This window comes from Lucilia sericata, unplaced genomic scaffold, assembly GCF_015586225.1.
Source record: "Lucilia sericata isolate MDLA Ls3-8-SP2 unplaced genomic scaffold, ASM1558622v1 Contig000995F_arrow, whole genome shotgun sequence".
Classification (NCBI taxonomy): domain Eukaryota; kingdom Metazoa; phylum Arthropoda; class Insecta; order Diptera; family Calliphoridae; genus Lucilia; species Lucilia sericata.
Window position 1 is genome coordinate 45,704 of NW_023994978.1, and position 24,297 is coordinate 70,000.

The following is a 24,297-nucleotide window of genomic DNA, read 5'->3' on the forward strand; positions in this document are numbered from 1 at the left end:
TAGAGATAAAGAAACTCGGTTCCACAATATCAAATTTCTCATTTTTCTACATAATATTTTAACAAAAAAAGGACTTTGAAATTTTCAGAGGGGAAAATTTTATTAATTTATTTATTGAGATATTTAAAAAAAAATTATAAAAATTAAACAAATTTAGCTATGAAGACCAAATTTCAGACTTTTGTACTCCATTCTAATGTCTTTATTATGAATATTTTTTGTTGAACAATTTTGTATAAAATTTCAAGGATAATAAAGGATAAACTTTTATAAGGATATTTTTTACATCTTTTTATTCTTAAAAAATAAAACAAAATACGAGATATAAATACTGCAATTGTCCTCTTTAGTTTGATATCCATATTGTTATAATAGGGTGGCTAAAATATTTTATAAAAATTTTTGAAAATTGTATGTACCTCAAATTTTAAAGTCCTTTAAAAAGGACAAACGATCAGAAAATGAAAAACTGAGTACGCAGTTATTCCACATAAATTATGTGCTTTCGTATGTATATGGTTTGGTTCGTGTGTGAAAAATGGTGTTGGACGGTGTAACGATATAGAAAAGATCTTCAGCAAAGATCTCAAACTTTCTTTAATTTTGTCAAAACTTTAGTCTTATTTGCTTAAAAATATATAGCTTTAGGCTTCTATTCCTATACAGTTCATGATCAGTAACTGATCATACACTTTTCCTATAGAAAAGTTCATGATGAGTAACTGATCACACACTTTTCCTATAGAAAAGTTCATGATGAGTAACTGATCACACACTTTTCCTATAGAAAAGTTCTTGACCGGTAACTGATCATACACTTTTCCTATAGAAAAGTTCATGATCAGTAACTGATCATACACTTTTCCTATAGAAAAGTTCATGATCAGTAATTGATCATACACTTTTCCTATAGAAAAGTTCATGATAAGTAACTGATCATACTTTTCCTAATGAAAAGCTCATGATCAGTAACTGATCATACTTTTCCTATAGAAAAGTTCATGATAAATAACTGATCATACTTTTCCTATAGAAAAGTTCATGATAAGTAACTGATCATACTTTTCATCCAGAAAAGTTCATGATCAGTAACTGATCATACGATTATTCTATAAAAGTTCATGTTCAGCAACTGATCTTGTCCTAAAGAAAAGCTCATTATCAGTAACTGATCATACTCTTTCTATAAAAAAAGTTCATCATTAGTAACTAATCATACTTTTCCTATAAAAAAATTCATGATCGGTAACTGATCACATACTTCTTCTATAGAAAAGTTCTTGAACAGTAACTGATGATACTTTTCCTATAGAAAAGTTCATGATAAGTAACTGATCATACTATTCCTAAAGAAAAGTTTATGATCAGTTATTGATCATACTTTTCCTATAGAAAAGTTCATGATCATTAACTGATCATACATTTCCTATAGAAAAGTTGATGATCAGTAACTGATCATACGTTTATTCTATAAAAGTTCATGATCAGTAACTGATCTTGTCCTAAAGAAAAGTTCATTATACGTAACTGATCATACTTTTCTAAAGAAAAGTTCATGATCAATAACGTATCATACTTTTCCTATACTTTTCCATGATCAGTAACGAATCATACTTTTCCTATAAAAAAGTTCATGATCAGTAACGGATCACACACTATTCCTATAGAAAAGTTGTTGATCAGTTACTGATCACATGTTTTCTATATAAGAGTTGTGTTGATCAGTAACTGATCATTCACAGTTTTTTTTCTAGAAAAGTGCAATTGGTATCTTCTGAAATCTCTATACTGAAATCTTGCGATCTACATTGTAAATATTTTTGAACATATTCCGTATCATTGCTTTTTTATTTATTATCGGGTTAAGTATTATTATTATTATTCTAAGTAATATCAAATATCTAAGTCCTAGATTCTAGGTATATATTTCTTATTTATATATTAAAAATTATATGTATATCAAAACTTAAACTTCCTCACTTAAACAAACAAAATCTCAGATTATAACGGCCGATAAGCAATTAAAGGCCACACGCCAATTTCTGGATGAACAGGCCGCTGAACGTGAACAGGAACGTGATGAGTTTATGAAGGAAATCGAAAATCTAAAAGCTCAATTAAGGGATAAAGAAAAAGAACGCAGCTCCTATGCAAATGCCTCTGAGGAGGTGAGTCTATTCTAATTTTGTACATTCAAACAAAAAATGTTTATGATTTGAAGCAACTTTACGTTCTTTGGTTTTGTTTTCTTTATAATTTTATACTTTCAACTAAAATGGGATGGATTCTTGTTTTTCTTTTCTTGGTTATGGATTTGTTATGTTGCCTTCTTTTGTCATGAGTTTGAATATTTTTTTATTATTTAATTGAATTGGTTTGGATTTTTTTTATTTACTTTAAAATTGGTAAAGTTCCCACTATGTAAAGCTTTGTGTAAAGATTTTTCCCCATAATCAGTATCTCTTGGCAAAGTTTTATAGGAAGTGGGAACAGTCCTGGATTTAAGATTTTTAAGTTTATTGTTTCAAATTTTATATGATTTTGTATGTATTTTATATAATTTATCTATTTTTATAGTTATTTGTATAAAATTTCATTTGTTAAGCTTAAAAGCACATTCAGATATTGGTTAAAAGCTTTAAAGTTAAGTTAAAACTTTTACAGCTTTTTAGTAGTTTGGTGATGTATATCATTGGAAAGCTTCTGTAGTGAGTAGTTAAAATGCTTTCAATATAAACTTAATGCTTTTTATATTACAGGACTAGATTGGCACTAAATCTGAACTAGAAATAGAACAGAGCTAGAAAAGAACTACTACAGAACTAGAACAGAAAACTATAACAAAAACTAGAACAGAACTAGAACAGAACTGAACAGAACTAGAACAGAACTAGAAACAAACTAGAACAGAACTAGAACAGAACTACTAGAACAGAAACTAGAAAACAGAACTAGAACAGAATAGAACAGAACTGGAACAGAACTAGAACAGAACTAGAACAGAACGAGAACAGAACTAGAACAGAACTAGAACAGAACTAGAACAGAACTAGAACAGAACTAAACAGACTAGAACAAACTAGAACAGAACTAGAACAAACTAGAACAGAACAACGAACAGAACAGAACTAGAACAAACTAAACAGAACTAGAACAGAACTAGAACAGAACTGAACAGAACAAAACTAGAACGAACTAGAACATAAACTAAACGAACTAGAACAGAACTATAACGAACTCTAGACTAAACTAGAACTAGAACAGACTAGAACAAACTATCGACTAGCAGAACTAGAACAGAACTAGAACAGAAACTAAGAACTAGAACAGACAGACTAGAACAGAACTAGAACTAGAACTAAGAACAGAACTAGAACAGAACTAGAAACAAACTAACAGAACTAGAACAGAACTAGAACAGAACTAGAACAGAACTAGAACAGAACTAGAACATAACTAGACAGAACTAGAACAGAACTAGAACAGAACTAGAACAGAACTAGAACAGAACTAGAAACAGAACTAGAACAGAACTAGAACAGAACTAGAACAGAACTAGAACAGAACTAAACAGAACTAGAACAGAACTAGAAAGAACTAGACAGAACTAGAACAGAACTAGAACAGAACTAGAACAGAACTAGAACAGAACTAGAACAGAACTAGAACAGAACTAGAACAGAACTAGAACAGAACTAGAACAGTACTAGAACTGAACTAGCACAGAACTAGAACAGAACTAGAACAAACTAGAACAAAACTAGAACAGAACTAGAACGAACTAGAACAGAACTAGAACAGAACTAGAACAGAACTAGAACAGAACTAGAACAGACTAGAACAGAACTAGAACAGAACTAGAACAGAACTAGAACAGAACTAGAACAGAACTAGAACAGAACTAGAACAGATCTAGAACAGAACTAGAACAAACTAGAACAGAACTAGAACAGAACTAGAACAGAACTAGAACAGAACTAGAACAGAACTAGAACAGAACTAGAACAGAACTAGAACAGAACTAGAACAGAACTAGAACAGAACTAGAACAGAACTAGAACAGAACTAGAACAGAACTAGAACAGAACTAGAACAGAACTAGAACAGAACTAGAACAGAACTAGAACAGAACTAAAACAAAACTAGAATAGAACATAACTGAACTAAAAGTTTTTGTAATTCAAATTTCTAATAAACTTTTAAGCTTCTTTACCAATTTTCCGTTTATGTGCTTTAAAGCTCTTTTTATTTATATTTATTTAATTTTAAGTTTAAAACTCTTTATATGGAATTATTTATTTATTTTATTTCAACTTAATTTTGCATGACTTCTTTTGAACTTGTTTTGGTTAATTGATTAACAATATATGTTTTTATTTGATATTTTGCTAATACCCCATATATAATTATAAACATTTAAGTTAATACAAATAAATAAACAAATAGACAAAAACTGTGTATATTCTAAGAACACCTGCTGTAAATATTTCACACAATAATCTTTTGTTTTAATATTTTGGAGGAAAAGTTTTTAGAATTTTAAATTTTCTTTGTTTCATTTCGAATGTAACGAATTCAAGGTTAAAAATAAAATACACAAACAAATAGTCCCCAACATACAAAAGGGGGTCTAACACACACAATATCTATCAGCCTCTTTACTTATTACCAGGGGGGAATTAGTTAATTTTAAATTAATCACTGTCTTTTTTCTTTTAGTCCAACTAATTTTGATTTCATTTTTAACAAAATCTTTTAAATATTTTGTGTTTTTAAAATTAAAAGCACTAACAACAAATGTATTTTCTTTTAACTAACAACAAAAAATTTTTGTTTTTGCACGCTACAATCAAAAAAGTTTTAAACTAAATGTAAGTTGTTTTAGTCACTAATTCAAAATTTGTTTAGTATAATTTTTGTTTTAATTAATTCATAAAAATATTTATAATTTCGGTTTTCTTTGGTAATTTTTGTTTAGGTTGAGAACTTGGAAACACAAATCCGTGATTTGACTCAAAAACTGCAAGAATCGTCTACAAAACGTGACAAATTTGAGGTTGAATTGAAAGCTTCCATCGATAAGATCTTTGTATTGCGTGAAATTATTTCAGACCTCGAGACCCAAGTGGAAACTAAGGCACTCAATGAACATGTCATGGGTGAAAAGGTTAAGGTAAGATATTGTTTAAACTTCTGTTCTGTTCGGGTTCTAGTTCTATTATAGTTTTAGTTCAGTTCTAGTTCAGTTCTAGTTCAGTTCTAATTCAGTTCTAGTTCAGATCTAGTTTAGTTCTAGTTCTAGTTCAGTTCTAGTTCAGTTCTAGTTCAGTTCTAGTTCAGTTCTAGTTCAGTTCTAGTTCAGTTCTAGTTCATTTCTAGTTCAGTTCTAGTTCAGTTCTAGTTCAGTTCTAGTTCAGTTCTAGTTCTGTTTTAGTTCTGTTCTAGTTCCGTTTTGTTCTGTTCTAGTTCTGTTCTAGTTCTGTTCTAGTTCTGTTCTAGTTCTGTTCTAGTTCTGTTCTAGTTCTGTTCTAGTTCTGTTCTAGTTCTGTTCTAGTTCTGTTCTAGTTCTGTTCTAGTTCTGTTCTAGTTCTGTTCTAGTTCTGTTCTAGTTCTGTTCTAGTTCTGTTCTAGTTCTGTTCTAGTTCTGTTCTAGTTCTGTTCTAGTTCTGTTCTAGTTCAGTTCTAGTTCAGTTCTAATTCAGTTCTAGTTCAGTTCTAGTTCAGTTCTAGTTCAGTTCTAGTTCTGTTCTAGTTCTGTTCTAGTTCTGTTCTAGTTCTGTCCTAGTTCTGTTCTAGTTCAGTTCTAATTCAGTTCTAGTTCAGTTCTAGTTCAGTTCTAGTTCAGTTCTAGTTCATTAGTTCAGTTCTAGTTCAGTTCTAGTTCAGTTCTAGTTCAGTTCTAGTTCAGTTCTAGTTCAGTTCTAGTTCAGTTCTAGTTCAGTTCTAGTTCAGTTCAGTTCAGTTCTAGTTCAGTTCTAGTTCAGTTTCTAGTTCAGTTCTAGTTCAGTTTCTAGTAGTTCAGTTCGTCTAGTTCAGTTCTAGTTCAGTTCTAGTTCAGTTTCTAGTTCGTTCTAGTTCAGTTCTAGGTCAGTTCTAGTTCAGTTCTAGTTCAGTTCTAGTTCTGTTTTAGTTCTGTTCTAGTTCAGTTCTATGTTCTGTTCTAGTTCTGTTCTAGTTCTGTTCTAGTTCTGTTCTAGTTTCTGTTCTAGTTCTGTTTCTAGTTCTGTTCTAGTTCTGTTCTAGTTCTGTTCTAGTTCTGTTCTAGTTCTGTTCTAGTTCTGTTCTATTCTGTTCTAGTTCTGTTCGGTTCTGTTCTAGTTCGTTCTAGTTCTGTTCTAGTTCTGTTCTAGTTCTTGTTCTAGTTCTGTTCTAGTTCTTCTAGTTCTGTCTAGTTCTGTTCTAGTTCTGTTCTAGTTCTGTTCTAGTTCTGTTCTAGTTCTGTTTCTAGTTCTGTTCTAGTTCTGTTCTAGTTCTGTTCTAGTTCTGTTCTAGTTCTGTTCTAGTTCTGTTCTAGTTCTAGTTCTGTTCTAGTTCTGTTCTAGTTCTGTTCTAGTTCTGTTCTAGTTCTGTTCTAGTTCTGTTCTAGTTCTGTCTAGTTCTGTTCTAGTTCTGTTCTAGTTCTGTTCTAGTTCTGTTCTAGTTCTGTTCTAGTTCTGTTCTAGTTCTGTTCTAGTTCTGTTCTAGTTCTGTTCTAGTTCTGTTCTAGTTCTGTTCTAGTTCTGTTGTAGTTCTGTTGTAGTTCTGTTGTAGTTCTGTTCTAGTTCTGTTCTAGTTCTGTTCTAGTTCTGTTCTAGTTCTGTTCTAGTTCTGTTCTAGTTCTGTTCTAGTTCAGTTCTAGTTCAGTTCTAGTTCAGTTCTAGTTCAGTTCTAGTTCAGTTCTAGTTCAATCCAAGTTTTGTTCTAGTTCCTGTACTAGTTCTGTTCTAGTTCTGTTCTAGTTCCGTTTTGTTCTGTTCTTGTTCTTGTTCTGTTCTAGTTCTGTTCTAGTTCTGTTCTAGTTCTGTTCTAGTTCTGTTCTAGTTCTGTTCTAGTTCTGTTCTAGTTCTGTTCTAGTTCTGTTCTAGTTCTGTTCTAGTTCTGTTCTAGTTCTGTTCTAGTTCTGTTCTAGTTCTGTTCTAGTTCTGTTCTAGTTCTGTTCTAGTTCTGTTCTAGTTCTGTTCTAGTTCTGTTCTAGTTCTGTTCTAGTTCTGTTCTAGTTCTGTTCTTGTTCTGTTCTAGTTCTGTTCTAGTTCTGTTCTAGTTCTGTTCTAGTTCTGTTCTAGTTCTGTTCCAGTTCTGTTCTAGTTCTGTTCTAGTTCTGTTCTAGTTCTGTTCTAGTTCTGTTCTAGTTCTGTTCTAGTTCTGTTCTAGTTCTGTTCTAGTTCTGTTCTAGTTCTGTTCTAGTTCTGTTCTAGTTCTGTTCTAGTTCTGTTCTAGTTCTGTTCTAGTTCTGTTCTAGTTCTGTTCTAGTTCTGTTCTAGTTCTGTTCTAGTTCTGTTCAAGTTCGGTTCTGGTTCTGTTCTAGTTCAGTTGTAGTTCCTCGAATCTTAACAATCATGTTTTAAGCCATTTCCTTTATATTTTCATTCTAGCAATTGGAGGAATTCATCAACACACAATCACGCTCCAATGAAACCCTCCAGAGTGAAGTACAACGTCTTAAAACCGAAATAGAACAAAACTATCAGGTGCACATCAATCAGTTGGAAGAAAAATTGCAAAATATACGTCCCTCAGCCGAACAAAGTATCATTATGGATCAAGTGGTAGAACAATTGCGTGACATTGAAAATACCCTCGAGCAAAAAACTAAAAATCTCGAATCCATACATTCAAATACAAATTCTTGCAGTTTAAGTATAACTGAAGATGTTTCCGTACATGGTGCGGGTAAAGCGACACAATCTCTTCTAACCACTATAGTAACACCACCACAGGGTTCACCAGTACATCCCTCACCACGCCAGCATTCTCTAACCATGGAGGGTGTTCAGCGTGTGGTGGATAAATTGTCGAAACACTCAAGAGTAGAAGAGGCAGCTGTTAAACGTATAAGAGATTTAGAAATGCAAATACAACAAATGAGAACAGCATGTGTGGTGAGTTTTAAACATAAGAACTTTTTAGCTTTAAGTTTTAAACATGAAAAAGGTGAAAGTTTTTCGAAAGGTGAAAGTCCTAGCTAAAGTTATTTAAGCTTTATGATGCTGTTTATGATAACAATGATCTCTCTATTTTTGCAGTCTGTATTGAATTAATTTTATCTGCTTCCATTTAGTATCTCATAGAACGTTGTGTAGTGAGCAGCTAATTTAATTTTCTATACTTTAACTCAATTAATTATTTATTGATTTCTTAACAAGTATTTTTTGTTAAAATTTGTTCTTTCGATCATCATAATAAACTTCTTAATATTTTGTTCAACATGTGAATTCAAAATAAAAAAATTAAGACTGTTATTTGTGTCTAAATGTTGCAAAAACATGTAACTTTTAAAATGAGCCCGTTCAGGGTAAGTTTATTTCCCATCCCATTCAAGTTCAATTCCAAAATTTTATTATTTAAATGTAATTGAAGGTTTCTTATTATTCGCTTGTGGTTAATGCCAATTGTTTGTTTTTGTTAAATTTTGGTTTTTTAATAGTATAATTGAAATTTGTTTGCCAAATTTTTTTTTTTTTATGTTTATTATTTATGTTCTTTAAGATATTTTGACATTTACTCATTGAATATTATTTGGGGAAAAGTCTGCCATAATAAATCGAAAATACAAATAGGTGTTTAAAAATATTTTCTTATATTACATTTTAATTTACAAATGACATCAATAAATTCTGTAGGTTTAGTGAAAGTGAAATAATTTTGAAATTATATGATGGTTCAATGAGCTAATAAAAATAAGATTATTTGGGCGATTAAAAATGGATGGGTTCTTGTAAACAAAATTAAATATTAAGGAAAATTCCAAGATTCTGAAGTTTGTAGACAGATTTCGAAATGCAAGCTAGAATTGAACCACAATTCTCCTAGAACTGAACTACAACAGAGCTAGAATAGAACTAAAACAAAACTAAAACAGTACTAGAGCAGAACTGCACCATATTCTAAACTAGAACTGAACAAGAACTGAACTAGAACTGAACTAGAACTGAACTAGAACTGAACTAGAACTGAACTAGAACTGAACTAGAACTGAACTAGAACTGAACTAGAACTGAACTAGAACTGAACTAGAACTGAACTAGAACTGAACTAGAACTGAACTAGAACTGAACTGGAACTGAACTAGAACTGAACTAGAACTAAACTAGAACTAAACTAGAACTGAACTAGAACTGAACTAGAACTGCATTAGAACTGAACTAGAGCTGTACTAGAACTGAACTAGAACTGAACTAGAACTGAACTAGAACTGAACTAGAACTGAACTAGAACTGAACTAGAACTGAACTAGAACTGAACTAAACTGAACTAGAACTGAACTAGAACTAAACTAGAACTGAACTAGAACTGAACTAGAACTGAAACTAGAACTGAACTAGAACTGAACTAGAACTGAACTAGAACTGAACTAGAACTGAACTAGAACAGAACTAGAGCAGAACTAGAACAGAACTAGAACAGAACAGAACTAGAACAGAACTAGAACAGAACAGAACTAGAACAGAACTAGAACAGAACAGAACTAGAACAGAACTAGAACAGAACTAGAACAGAACTAGAACAGAACTAGAACAGAACTAGAACAGAACTAGAACAGAACTAGAACAGAACTAGAACAGAACTAGAACAGAACTAGAACAGAACTAGAACTGAACTGAAACTGAACTAGAACTGAGCTAGAACTAGAACTAGAACTGAACTAGAACGAACTAGAACTGATCTAGAACTGAACTAGAACTGAACTAGAACTGAACTAGAACTGAACTAGAACTGAACTAGAACTGAACTAGAACTGAACTAGAACTGAACTAGAACTGAACTAGAACTGAACTAGAACTGAACTAGAACTGAACTAGAACTGAACTAGAACTGAACTAGAACTGAACTAGAACTGAACTAGAACTGAACTAGAACTGAACTAGAACTGAACTAGAACTGAACTAGAACTGAATTAGAACTGAACTAGAACTGAAAGACTAGAACTCAAAAGACAATTTTCAATAATTTTTAGTTTTACTTGCTTGCGCTTAATTAAACAAAACTATAAATAAATGAACAACTGTGTAATTAAATATTTATCGCAAATCACTGATTTGTAAAAGTGTTTAAATTTTAAAATATATCAATTACATAAAAAAATTAACAAAACAATAATAGTGTTTAATGATTAATTTCAAAACTGTCACTTAACTCATTTCCCGCGGAATATTTTCCCTTTTAAAATGGCATACATATGTATGTTGTTTTGCATTTACTATATTTAACTAAAATAGTATTTTATTTTTATTATTTATTGTTTTCGGACCGTCTGTTTATAAATTATGCTTTTCAGACTTAAAAGAAAACAATATAATAATAAGTAAAATAGAAAAATTGGCGGTTTGTACCAAAATGTGTTGTTGTGTTTGTTGTTTTATTTTATAATTTTCAAATTTACACTTTCATTTAGAGCAAAAGTTCCCAGTGAAGAAGTGATGTCGTCATACATAAAGGCTGTGCACAAATGAATTGTCAATTTGTTTATCATAGGGAAACAGTTTTTAATGAAATTGGTACCATCCAACTATTTCGTCTACATACTTTAATGTTTTTTGCAACATAGTTCTTAGCGCACACTCATCCGTCCATCCATCCATATTTTTCAGAAATATCTATGTTTTTGTTGTTGTTGTGTATATTTTCATAATGGGAACGCATAAAAATAACTTCTGTTTAGGGATATTCTATGAACATACATACATTCGCCATTTAATTATGCAGCCAACAAAAACAACATTTTAACCCAAATTTTTTATTTAATATTATGAGAAAATTAATTTTTACTCATTTGAATTTTCGCTTTTAATGGAATTACAAAATAATTATTCCATTCATCTAAATGATATTGTTTATTTAATCTCATTACGTAAAGTTGTAAAGTAATCGTTGAAAAATGTAAACCATACAACAGAAAACGAAGTCATATTCCCTTTAAATGATTCCGTATACAAACGGGAAGAAATTGTTTGATTTTTTTATAAACACAATCGTTTGTATTTGTTTTCTGGATTTAAAGATTTGTTAGTATAAAATTTCTAGTATTTCAGCTTGTTGAGATACATTTTGTGAAAAACATAAAATGTAACATTTGTTTTCTATCACATAACACTTTCTTTATATTAACAAGTGGCTTTTCTTTGGGATTTAAAATAAATATTTAGATTTTACAACATATTTTACAACTTTTAAAAGAGAATTAAAGAAGAAAAATCATTCACATTAAAAAAAAAATCCAGTTCAGTTCTAGTTCTAGATATGTTCTAGTTTGTTCTAGTTCTGTTCTAGTTCTGTTCTAGTCCTTTTCAGTTCTGTTCTAGTTCTGTTCTAGTTCTGTTCTAGTTCTGTTCTAGTTCTGTTCTAGTTCTGTTCTAGTTCTGTTCTAGTTCTGTTCTAGTTCTGTTCTAGTTCTGTTCTAGTTCTGTTCTAGTTCTGTTCTAGTTCTGTTCTAGTTCTGTTCTAGTTCTGTTCTAGTTCTGTTCTAGTTCTGTTCTAGTTCTGTTCTAGTTCTGTTCTAGTTCTGTTCTAGTTCTGTTCTAGTTCTGTTCTAGTTCTGTTCTAGTTCTGTTCTAGTTCTGTTCTTGTTCTGTTCTAGTTCTGCTCTAGTTCTGTTCTAGTTCTGTTCTAGTTCTGTTCTAGTTCTGTTCTAGTTCTGTTCTAGTTCTGTTCTGTTCTAGTTCTGTTCTAGTTCTGTTCTAGTTCTGTTCTAGTTCTGTTCTAGTTCTGTTCTAGTTCTGTTCTAGTTCTGCTCTAGTTCTGTTCTAGTTCTGTTCTAGTTCTGTTCTAGTTCCGTTCTAGTTCTGTTCTGTTCTAGTTCTGTTCTAGTTCTATTCTAGTTCTGTTCTAGTTCTGTTCTAGTTCTGTTCTGTTCTGTTCTAGTTCTGTTCTAGTTCTGTTCTAGTTCTGTTCTAGTTCTGTTCTAGTTCTGTTCTAGTTCTGTTCTAGTTCTGTTCTAGTTCTGTTCTAGTTCTGTTCTAGTTCTGTTCTAGTTCTGTTCTAGTTCTGTTCTAGTTCTGCTCTAGTTCTGTTCTAGTTCTGTTCTAGTTCTGTTCTAGTTCTGTTCTAGTTCTGTTCTAGTTCTGTTCTAGTTCTGTTCTAGTTCTGTTCTAGTTCTGTTCTAGTTCTGTTCTAGTTCTGTTCTAGTTCTGTTCTAGTTCTGTTCTAGTTCTGTTCTAGTTCTGTTCTAGTTCTGCTCTAGTTCTGCTTCTAGTTCTGTTCTAGTTCTGTTCTAGTTCTGTTCTAGTTCTGTTCTAGTTCTGTTCTAGTTCTGTTCTAGTTCTGTTCTAGTTCAGTTCTAGTTCAGTTCTAGTTCTAGTTCAGTTCCAGTTCAGTTCCAGTTCAGTTCTAGTTCAGTTCTAGTTCAGTTCTAGTCCAGTTCTAGTTCTGTTCTAGTTCTGTTCTAGTTCTGTTCTAGTTCTGTTCTAGTTCTGTTCTAGTTCTGTTCTAGTTCTGTTCTAGTTCTGTTCTAGTTCCGTTCTAGTTCTGTTCTAGTTCTGTTCTAGTTCTGTTCTATTTCTGTTCTAGTTCTGTTCTAGTTCTGTTCTAGTTCTGTTCTAGTTCTGTTCTAGTTCTGTTCTAGTTCTGTTCTAGTTCTGTTCCAGTTCAGTTCTAGTTCAGTTCTAGTTCAGTTCTAGTTCAGTTCTAGTTCAGTTCTAGTTCAGTTCTAGTTCAGTTCTAGTTCAGTTCTAGTTCAGTTCTAGTTCAGTTCTTGTTCAGTTCTAGTTCAGTTCTAGTTCAGTTCTAGTTCAGTTCTAGTTCAGTTCTAGTTCAGTTCTAGTTCAGTTCTAGTTCAGTTCTAGTTCAGTTCTAGTTCAGTTCTAGTTCAGTTCACGTTCAGTTCTAGTCAGTTCTAGTTCAGTTCTAGTTCAGCTCTAGTTCAGTTCTAGTTCAGTTCTAGTTCAGTTCTAGTTCAGTTCTAGTTCAGTTCTAGTTCAGTTCTAGTTCAGTTTCTAGTTCAGCTATAGTTCAGCTCTAGTTCAGTTCTAGTTCAGTTCTGTTCTAGTTCTGTTCTGAAATTTGCTTAGATTTTATCTTCAGTTTAAAGTTTATTTTCATGTTCATTGCTATCTCTCTCTTTCTCTCTTTACTACAACTCTCTATATTGTTAATTTGTCAAGGATACTGTTACAAATACTTCATCCTTTTTATTCTTCTTTTCCCTTAATCCTTTTGTTTAAAGTATTAAATTGTATGTTTCTTTCATACTTCCTGTTTTTGCTTTTTGTTTCATCTCCATGAAATTTAAAAGAAAATACCAATACATTATTTGCCTTTTGTTTTGTTCTATTTAACATTAAATAAACACAAGAAAATAACTTAAAACTAAACTAATATAATAAAACAAAAACTAAAACCGAGCATCAGAAATCTGATGGTGTTATTTTGCACTAAAGTGCAATATCAGTCACCATGGGGTTCATGACATTTGATGAGTCTCTATATGAGCATGAGTGTATCTTGATTATATTACTTACAACATATCCATAGATATGTGTGTATGTGGGATATACATGCCACAGAACGACAAACACTGATTGAATTGTTTTCAATTGAATGAGTAGGAGCGCGACGGTGGCTGGTTTGTCTTATTATATAGTATAGACTACACCATTTCCAAGAGTAAACTGCATTATTAAAGTTTACCTAAATCTTCTTATAGTTTAGAGTATTATGCAAAATCGGTTTAAATATGATTGAGATATATTTGATAGAACAACGTTTGTCTCTCGTTTTTCGTTTCTGGGAAATGGTTTACATCCCATTACGAATGGTTTATTAAAAACAACTGCTTTCAATTTTTCTCTTTAAAAAATTTTTCCAAAAGATGTTTCTTTTGAACAACTCTTTACTTTACAGCTTCATATGAATATCTAAATTATTTTATTTATCTTTAGATTTGGAAAATATTTGCACTTACTGAAGTGCTGGTGGAGGAGGTTCTTTCATTCAGCTGTGCATCTAGAGTTCGTTTATATAAAACTTTAATTAAATCTTTTTAATGCCATTTGTAAAGTGTATCTTTTATGATATTTATTTATGAATTTATTCTTCATCTTTTCCTTTTCTTTCATAAAATTCATTTAATATGATAAATGTTTGTAAAGTGTCTTATCAATTAAATGGGAGTATCTTTTCTAATTGAAAATAGTTTGGGGTCTTTAAACTCGTTGTTGTTTTTCTTGTCTTTGAGTTTCTAACTGATTGAATTCAATTAGTTTTTAGATAAATGAGGGAAGAGGAGGAGTTTTAATAAAATGGAAATGCTGGAAATAGAACTGAAATAGAACAGAACTAGAACAGAACTAGAACAGAACTAAGAACAGAACTAAACAGAACTAGAACAAAACTAGCACAGAACTAGAACAGAACTAGAACAGAACTAGACATAACTAGACAAACTAGAACGAAACTAGAACAGACTAGAACAGAACAGAACAGAACTAGAACAGAACTAGAACAGAACTAGAACAGAACTAGAACAGAACTAAACAAACGGAAGTCGAACAGAAATGGAATGGAACTAGAACTGAACTAGAACTGAACTTGAACTGAACTAGAATGAACTAGAACTGAACTAGAACTGAACTAGAACTGAACTAGAACTGAGTCTAGAACTGAACTAGAACTGAACTAGAACTGAAACTAGAACTGAACTAACTGACTAAACTGAACTAGAACTGAACTAGAACTGAACTAGAACTGAACTAGACGAACTAGAACTGAACTAGAACTGAACTAGAACTGAACTAGAAGACTGAACTAGAACTGAACTAGAACTGAACTAGAACTGAACTAGAAACTGAACTAGAACTGAACCTAGAACTGAACTAGAACTGAACTAGAACTGAAACTAGAACTGACTAGAACTAGAACTAACTAGAACTGAACTAGAACTGAACTAGAACTGAACTAGAACTGAACTAGAACTGAACTAGAACTGAACTAGAACTGAACTAGAACTGAACTAGAACTGAACTAGAACAACTAGAACTGAACTGAACTGAACTAGACTGAACTAGAACTGAACTAGAACTGAACTAGAACTGAACTAGAACTGAACTAGAATTGAACTAGAACTGAACTAGACTGAACTAGAACTGAACTAGAATGAACTAGAACTGAACTAGAACTGAACTAGAACTGAACTGAACTGAACTAGAACTGAACTAGAACTGAACTAGAACTGAACTAGAACTGAACTAGAACTGAACTAGAACTGAACTAGAACTGAACTAGAACTGAACTAGAACTGAACTAGAACTGAACTAGAATTGAACTAGAACTGAACTAGAACTGAACTAGAACTGAACTAGAACTGAACTAGAACTGAACTAGAACTGAACTAGAACTGAACTAGAACTGAACTAGAACTGAACTAGAACTGAACTAGAACTGAACTAGAACTGAACTAGAACTGAACTAGAACTGAACTAGAACTGAACTAGAACTGAACTAGAACTGAACTAGAACTGAACTAGAACTGAACTAGACTGAACTAGAACTGAACTAGAACTGAACTAGAACTGAACTAGAACTGAACTAGAACTGAACTAGAACTGAACTAGAACTGAACTAGAACTGAACGAGAACTGAACGAGAACAGAACTAGAACAGAACTAGAGCAGAACTAGAACTGAACATTTTGAGAATAACTCTTTCACCTTATAAACCAATATCTCCCTCTAAATTTGATTATTAAATAATTTATTTTTTTCCCCTTTCTTTCCCTTTACCCCTTAGGAACTTCAGCATGAGCGTGAATCGCTGCAAGAGCGCATGTCAGAACAAACACAGCGCATCTCTGCTTTGCAATCACGCCTCGAAGAGCAACGTCAACGTGCCGAAGAACTGCAACGCTCGAACACTTCCGATCTCAATATACGCATACATGATCTGCAAAATGAATTGCAGAATCTGCGTGAGACACTCTCCAATCGTGACAAACAAATTGCCACCATGAAACAGCAATTGGAAAAGAGTAAAATGGCTATAGATCGTTTAGAAGCTGAACTGGCGGTAGAGCAGCAACCTGATCGTAGTGCTTTAGAGAGACTGGAAAATGAACTGAAACAAAAGCAGGCAGAAAATCAAAAGCTTAAGGATAAAATCAAAAATGAAATGATTAACAAATTGGCTTTGCCCGATCTAATGGAAACTATGTTGGCGGATAAAAATGAAGAGATTGACCATTTGAAGGAACAGCTGGAAAGCAAAGAAAAGGAATTGCAATCGGTATTGGATATAAGTCAAGCTTCTTCAGTGGGCGCAGCCAAAAAACCCGAAGAGGCTAGCACTAAGTTAAGTGCTAGGACACTCAGTGATATAGTTTCTATAACAGAATTTGATGAACCCGACGTGGTGCGTAGAGCAGCGGCCCATAATTTAACTTCTCCTCTTTTGCTGCCAGAAGGTAGTGGAGGATTTTTACACAATACCATGGAAACATCTAAAGGAGTAGTGGCTAATTTAACGCACAAACGTACCGAGGATTTGTCAGGTTTTACTACTTTACAACAGGTTAATACCTTCGATCATCCTCACTACTTCCAAGATCCCAATATATTGGGTTCTGCCCAATCAGGAGCCTCTGTAACGCCCGCATTAGTGCCAAGACAAATCAATTTCTCTGCCATGACCGAAGATTCAAAATTGAAAACTCCCAATAATTTACAAACTCCGGATAGTAAACAAACTCCTCAGGAATATCTAGAGGATAAAGAGAATTTGGAGCAGGAAATCAAAGAGCTTAAGGATAAGATCCAGCATTTAGAAAAGGAAAAAGAGAAGAGTGCTGATTATTTGCTTTCTTCCCAACTAAGATTGACCAATCTGCAAGATGAGCTGGCCAATAGCCAAAAAGAATTGTTGAATCTGCAGGCGGAGAGCAAAAAGAATAAGGAACTGCAACAGCAACTTATGGAGAAATCCTTGGAGATAGAAGATCTCTTAAGAGAACAGGATAAATTGAAAAAAGAAAAGACGGAACTGCTAAGCAAAAACGAAAGAATTTGAGAAATTACCAAGAAAGTGAGGAGACGCTGGTCAAACGTTTAAGAGAAATGGAAGAGAAATTGCTGAAAAATACCGAAAATGAAATGAAGGAAAGAGAAAACCTAAGAAAGGAGCTGTTGGTCATTAGCGAGTCCCATGAGCAGTGCAAATATGTGCAAAGAGATAGCGAGGATCGCAAAAAACAAATCGAATTACTAAATCAAGAAATTAAAACCAAAGATGAGAGACTTTTAACTTTAAGCACTAAACTCTCCATAGCCGAGGATACCATAGGAGAACTGCAAATACAAATCACTAATTTGGAAAAAGATGTGGAGAAACTGAAACAGCAAAACAGCGACAATAGTTCCAAACAGTTCTCCGTGGATGAAATTGCACAACAGGTGGAGAAAGAGTTGAATTACTCGGCCCAATTAGACTCGAATATATTAAAGGCCATAGAAAGTGAGGAAGAGAATAATCTAGATCGCTCGCATCAAGAGAAAACGGTGGTTAATGAGCATCCCGGAACAACAGACGATGAAAACTTTACGGGAGAACGTGAGTTGCTAAATCAATTGGAGGCTTTGAGAGCACAAATCTCAGTGGAGAGAGAACATGCTGAAGACATACGGCAAGAATTGCTATTAGAGAAGCAACACTCTCAAGAAGTACAAGAACAAGATGTAGTGATCATAGAGGCCATGCGTAAACGTTTAGAGTCGGCCTTGGAACAGGAAGATGAACTGCACAAACAGTTGGATATCGAAAGAGAAAGATGTGAACGTTTACAGACACAGCTGACCACACTACAAAGAACCGATAGTCGTCGAAATTCTTCACTTTTGAAATCACCCACAGAATCGCCACGCAAATCCCCCAGATCACTCAATGACTTTGAATCTGAACTAGCCGATCGACTAAGAAGTGAAATTAAACTATTAACTGCCCAAAATGAAAGAGAACGTGAGAGATGTGCTGATCTGCAACGCAACACCGAAAGAGAACGTTCACGTTATGAAAAGGAACTGACCGAGAGAATCGAATATTGTGAAAAACTTAAGCGTGAAATGGATAAAGTGGCACGAGATAAAGATAATGCTGAAATGGAAATTGAACATTTACAGGAACGTTTAACTCTGCAAACTCAAGAAATTGAATCCTTGGAAGCACGCATAGCTAGTCTGCAGGAAGCAGAAACTCGCCGCTTTACACGCAAGGAAAAACAACACAAAGAATATGCCCAAATGATGGCCGAAATACAAGAACTGAAAACCCAAGTATATTCTCTAGAAGCTGAGAAGGAAGGACTCAACAAAACCATCAATCAACTGCGTTTTGATGTGGAAAGATCTGCACAAAGAGAAGTCAAATTAGCTGAGGCTTTGGCCAATGCTAACCAAAATCTGGCCATGCGTGAGGGACAAACCACGGTGCCGGAACAATTTCTACAGAAAATGAAAGAATCAATACTCTGCTGGCAGAAAATACTCAAGAGAATAAACAAATGGCTGAGACAGTACAATATTTGGTCGAGGAACGTCGTCAACTGCAAAGAAAATGCGAAGAGCTGGAATCTCAATTGAGTGGCTCGGCCAGTGTTAGTGAGCTAGAGGAGCGCTGTAACCACTTACTAGGACGTTATTTACGCGTGGAATCACATCGCAAGGCTTTAGTTTATCAAAAACGTTATTTGAAGATTTCGCTACAAAATTACCAGGATAGTGAGCAGAGAGCTTTGGCAGCTTTCAATGGTGGTCATTTGTTGCAGAATACAAAACCGAAAAGAAATTAAAGTAAGTTGGAAAATGGGAAGGATTTTTGGTGTGTCTACAGTTATACTAATAATTTTTTTTCTTTCTTTTTAGGACTGTAGCCTTGGCTATTATTGCCATACAACGCATGAAGTATATAGGACGTATTTGGCATACTGGTAAACGAATTGTCTCCAAGTCAGTATTTACTATAAACACAACAAAAGTAAGTGCAAAGTTTTGAAAATAATTTGATTCCCTGATGTTATATACTATTTTAACAAACCTCATAAACCTTTTTATCGGCAGACTGAATTCTGGATTCATTTTAAATCAATATTGATAGTTCAGTTCTAGTTCAGTTCTTGTTCAGTTCTAGTTCTGTTCTAGTTCAGTTCTAGTTCAGTTCTAGTTCAGTTCTAGTTCAGTTCTAGTTCAGTACTATTCAGTTCTAGTTCAGTTCTAGTTCAGTTCTAGTTCAGTTCTAATTCAGTTCTAGTTCAGTTCTAGTTCAGTTCTAGTTCAGTTCTAGTTCAGTTCTAGTTCAGTTCTAGTTCAGTTCTAGTTCTGTTCTAGTTCTGTTCTGGTTCTGTCTAGTTCTGTTCTAGTTCTGTTCTAGTTCTGTCTAGTTCTAGTTCTGTTCTAGTTCTGTTCTAGTTCTGTTCTAGTTCTATTCTAGTTCTGTTCTAGTTTTTAGTTCAGTTCTAGTTCTGTTCTAGTTCGTTCTAGTTCTGTTCTAGTTCTGTTCTAGTTCTGTTCTAGTTCTGTTCTAGTTCTGTTCTAGTTCTGTTCTAGTTCTGTTCTAGTTCTGTTCTAGTTCTGTTCTAGTTCTGTTCTAGTTCTGTTCTAGTTCTGTTCTAGTTCTGTTCTAGTTCTGTTCTAGTTCTGTTCTAGTTCTGTTTAGTTCTGTTCTAGTTCTGTTCTAGTTCTGTTCTAGTTCTGTTCTAGTTCTGTTCTAGTTTCTGTTCTAGTTCTGTTCTAGTTCTGTTCTAGTTCTGTTCTAGTTCTGTTCTAGTTCTGTTCTAGTTCTGTTCTAGTTCTGTTCTAGTTCTGTTCTAGTTCTGTAGTTCTGTTCTAGTTCTGTTCTAGTTCTGCTAGTTCTGTTCTAGTTCTGTTCTAGTTCTGTTTAGTTCTGTTCTAGTTCTGTTCTAGTTATGTTCTAGTTCTGTTGTAGTTCTGTTCTTTCTGTTCTAGTTCTGTTCTAGTTCTGTTCTAGTTCTGTTGTAGTTCTGTTCTAGTTCTATTGTAGTTCTGTTCTAGTTCTGTTCTAGTTCTGTTCTAGTTCTGTTCTAGTTCTGTTCTAGTTCTGTTCTAGTTCTGTTCTAGTTCTGTTCTAGTTCTGTTCTAGTTCTGTTCTAGTTCTGTTCTAGTTCTGTTCTAGTTCTGTTCTAGTTCTGTTCTAGTTCTGTTCTAGTTCTGTTCTAGTTCTGTTCTAGTTCTGTTCTAGTTCTGTTCTAGTTCTGTTCTAGTTCTGTTCTAGTTCTGTTCTAGTTCTGTTTAGTTCTGTTCTAGTTCTGTTCTAGTTCTGTTCTAGTTCTGTTCTAGTTCTGTTCTAGTTCTGTTCTAGTTCTGTTCTAGTTCTGTTGTAGTTCTGTTCTAGTTCTGTTCTAGTTCTGTTCTAGTTCTGTTCTAGTTCTGTTCTAGTTCTGTTCTAGTTCTGTTCTAGTTCTGTTAGTTCTGTTCTAGTTCTGTTCTAGTTCTTTCTAGTTCTGTTCTAGTTCTGTCTAGTTCTGTTCTAGTTCTGTTCTAGTTCTGTTCTAGTTCTATTCTAGTTCTGTTCTAGTTCTGTTCTAGTTCTGTTCTAGTTCTGTTCTAGTTCTGTTCTAGTTCTGTTCTAGTTCTGTTCTAGTTCTGTTCTAGTTCTGTTCTAGTTCTGTTCTAGTTCTGTCTAGTTCTGGTCTAGTTCTGTTCTAGTTCTGTTCTAGTTCTGTTCTAATTCTGTTCTAGTTCAGTTCTAGTTCAGTTTTAGTTTAGTTCAGTTCTAGTTCAGTTCTAGTTCAGTTCTAGTTCAGTTCTAGTTCAGTTCTAGTTCAGTTCTAGTTCAGTTCTAGTTCAGTTCTCGTTCAGTTTCAAGTTCAGTTCAAGTTGTTCTAGTTCAGTTCTAGTTCAGTTCTAGTTCGGTTCTAGTTCAGTTCTAGTTCAGTTCTAGTTCAGTTCTAGTTCAGTTCTAGTTCAGTTCTAGTTCAGTTCTAGTCAGTTCTAGCTCAGTTCTAGTTCAGTTCTAGTTCAGTTCTAGTCAGTTCTAGTTCAGTTCTAGTTCAGTTCTAGTTCAGTTCTAGTTCAGTTCTATTTCAGTTCTAGTTCAGTTCTTAGTTCAGTTCTAGTTCAGTTCTAGTTCAGTTCTAGTTCAGTTCTAGTTTCAGTTCTAGTTCAGTTCTAGTTCATTTCTAGTTCTATTCTGGTTCTGTTTTAGTTCAGTTCTAGTTCAGTTCTAGTTCAGTTCTAGTTCAGTTCTATTTCAGTTCTAGTTCAGTTTCTAGTTCAGTTCTAGTTCAGTTCCTAGTTCAGTTCTAGTTCAGTTCTAGTTCAGTTCTAGCTCAGTTCTAGTTCAGTTCTAGTTCAGTTCTAGTTCAGTTCTAGTTCAGTTCTAGTTTCAGTTCTAGTTCAGTTCTAGTTCAGTTCTAGTTCAGTTCTAGTTCTAGTTCAGTTCTAGTTCAGTTCTAGTTCAGTTCTAGTTCAGTTCTAGTTCAGTTCTCGTTCAGTTCAATTCAGTTCAAGTTCAGTTCTAGTTCAGTTCTAGTTCAGTTCTAGTTCGGTTCTAGTTCAGTTCTAGTTCAGTTCTAGTTCAGTTCTAGTTCAGTTCTAGTTCAGTTCTAGTTCAGTTCTAGCTCAGTTCTAGTTCAGTTCTAGTTCAGTTCTAGTTCAGTTCTAGTTCAGTTCTAGTTCAGTTCTATTTCAGTTCTAGTTCAGTTCTAGTTCAGTTCTAGTTCAGTTCTAGTTCAGTTCTAGTTCAGTTCTAGTTCAGTTCTAGTTCAGTTCTAGTTCAGTTCTAGTTCAGTTCTAGTTCAGTTCTAGTTCTAGTTCAGTTCTAGTTCAGTTCTAGTTCAGTTCTAGTTCAGTTCTAGTTCAGTTCTAGTTCAGTTCTAGTTCAGTTCTAGTTCAGTTCTAGTTCAGTTCTAGTCAGTTCTAGTTCAGTTCTAGTTCTTCTAGTTCAGTTCTAGTTCAGTTCTAGTTCAGTTCTAGTTCAGTTCTAGTTCAGTTCTAGTACAGTTCTAGTTCAGTTCTAGTTCAGTTCTAGTTCAGTTCTAGTTCAGTTCTAGTTCAGTTCTAGTTCTAGTTCAGTTCTAGTTCAGTTCTAGTTCAGTTCTAGTTCAGTTCTAGTTCAGTTCTAGTTCAGTTCTAGTTCAGTTCTAGTTCAGTTCTAGTTCAGTTCTAGTTCAGTTCTAGTTCAGTTCTAGTTCAGTTCTAGTTCAGTTCTAGTTCAGTTCTAGTTCAGTTCTAGTTTCTAGTTCAGTTCTAGTTCAGTTCTAGTTCAGTTCTAGTTCAGTTCTAGTTCAGTTCTAGTTCAGTTCTAGTTCAGTTCTAGTTCAGTTCTAGTTCAGTTCTAGTTCAGTTCTAGTTCAGTTCTAGTTCAGTTCTGTTCTAGTTCAGTTCTAGTTCAGTTCTAGTTCAGTTCTAGTTCAGTTCTACTTCAGTTCTAGCTTCAGTTCTAGTTCAGTTCTAGTTCAGTCTAGTTCAGTTCTAGTTTCAGTTCTACTCAGTCTAGTCAGTTCTAGTTCAGTTCTACTTCAGGTTCTAGTTCAGTTCTAGTTCAGTTCTAGTTCAGTTCTAGTTCAGTTCTAGTTCAGTTAGTAGTTCTAATTTAGTTCTAGTGCAGTTCTAGTTCAGTTCTAGTTCAGTTATAGTTCAGTTCTACTTCAGTTCTAGTTCAGTTCTAGTTCAGTTCTAGTTCAGTTCTAGTTCAGTTCTAGTTTCAGTTCTAGTCAGTTCTAGTTAGTTCTAGTTCAGTTCTAGTTCAGTTCTAGTTCAGTTCTAGTTCAGTTCTAGTTCAGTCTAGTCAGTTCTAGTTCAGTTCTTGTTCAGTTCTAGTTAGTTCTAGTTCAGTTCTAGTTCAGTTCTAGTTTAGTTCTAGTTCAGTTCTAGTTCAGTTCTAGTCGTCTAGTCAGTTCTAGTTCAGTTCTAGTTCTAGTTCAGTTCTAGTTCAGTTCTAGTTCAGTTCTAGTTCAGTTCTAGTTCTAGTTCAGTTCTAGTTCAGTTCTAGTTCAGTTCTAGTTCAGTTCTAGTTCAGTTCTAGTTCAGTTCTAGTTCAGTTCTAGTTCAGTTCTAGTTCAGTTCTAGTTCAGTTCTAGTTCAGTTCTAGTTCAGTTCTAGTTCAGTTCTAGTTCAGTTCTAGGTCAGTTCTAGTTCTAGTTCAGTTCTAGTTCAGTTCTAGTTCAGTTCTAGTTCAGTTCTAGTTCAGTTCTAGTTCAGTTCTAGTTCAGTTCTAGTTCAGTTCTAGTTCTATTCTAGTTTTGTTTCAGTTCAGTTCTAGTTTAGTTTTAGTTCTGTTCTAGTTCAGTTCTATCAGTTCTAGTTCAGTTCTAGTTCAGTTCTAGTTGAGTTCTAGTTCAGTTCTAGTTCAGTTCTAGTTCAGTTCTAGTTCATTCTAGTTCAGTTCTAGTTGATTTTAGTTCAGTTCTAGTTCAGTTTAGTTCAGTTCTAGTTCAGTTCTAGTTCAGTTCTAGTTCAGTTCTAGTTCAGTTCTAGTTCAGTTCTAGTTCAGTTCTAGTTCAGTTCTAGTTCAGTTCTAGTTCAGTTCTAGTTTCAGTTCTAGTTTAGTTCATTTTTTTAGTTCAGTTCTAGTTCTTTTCCAGTTCTTTCATCAACCTAACTTTTTTTATTAAAACATTTGTTTTTCATTTTATTTACTTTCTTGCATTCTTATTATGTTTTCCAAAAAGCTCTGGCAAATGGCAAAAAACCTTTAGTGACTGTAAATTTACAAGTAAAACTAAAGAAAAATAATAATAATAATAAAACTGAAGAAAGTTAGTGTAAGAATTTTTTCTAAATATTAGCTAGAAAACACAAAATTAAAGCAAAAGCAAATTTTTTTAAATAAAACACTTAAAAGCACTTATTTTTTGCAAATATAAACACTTTTTTGAAAATTGTTGAAGTAAAATATTTAGTAATTTTTATACTTTTTTCACACAGACGTTCCCAACCACCGACCATAAGTTGTGCAGCTATAACCTCCACCTCACCCACTCCTCATCAAATAAATGGCCAACAACATCAGCATCAATATCAGCAGCAGCTGCAAACACAACATCATCATCAGTATCATCAACAGAATCTGAATAGTCCTTTGAAATTATTGGAACGTCCCTATGCTCCCTTAAAAACGCCTACATTATTGAATGGCAATCGTACACCCAACTCGGCCTCATCC

The 24,297-nt window shown here is 33.6% G+C and overlaps 1 protein-coding gene across 1 annotated transcript in view; it reads left to right on the plus strand.

Annotated features, from left to right (window-relative positions):
• The window catches only part of LOC119609516 (golgin subfamily B member 1), a 59,109-nt gene that overhangs the window by 34,737 nt on the left and 75 nt on the right, over positions 1 to 24,297 (plus strand). Inside the window, 8 exon segments of the mRNA XM_037964339.1 lie at positions 2,001 to 2,168; positions 4,979 to 5,173; positions 7,572 to 8,078; positions 15,919 to 17,063; positions 17,186 to 18,633; positions 18,636 to 18,993; positions 19,038 to 19,149; positions 24,060 to 24,297. The exon segment at positions 24,060 to 24,297 is cut by the window's right edge and continues 75 nt beyond it. Coding sequence (XP_037820267.1) covers positions 2,001 to 2,168; positions 4,979 to 5,173; positions 7,572 to 8,078; positions 15,919 to 17,063; positions 17,186 to 18,633; positions 18,636 to 18,993; positions 19,038 to 19,149; positions 24,060 to 24,209 — 4,083 coding nt within the window. The 3' untranslated portion in view covers positions 24,210 to 24,297.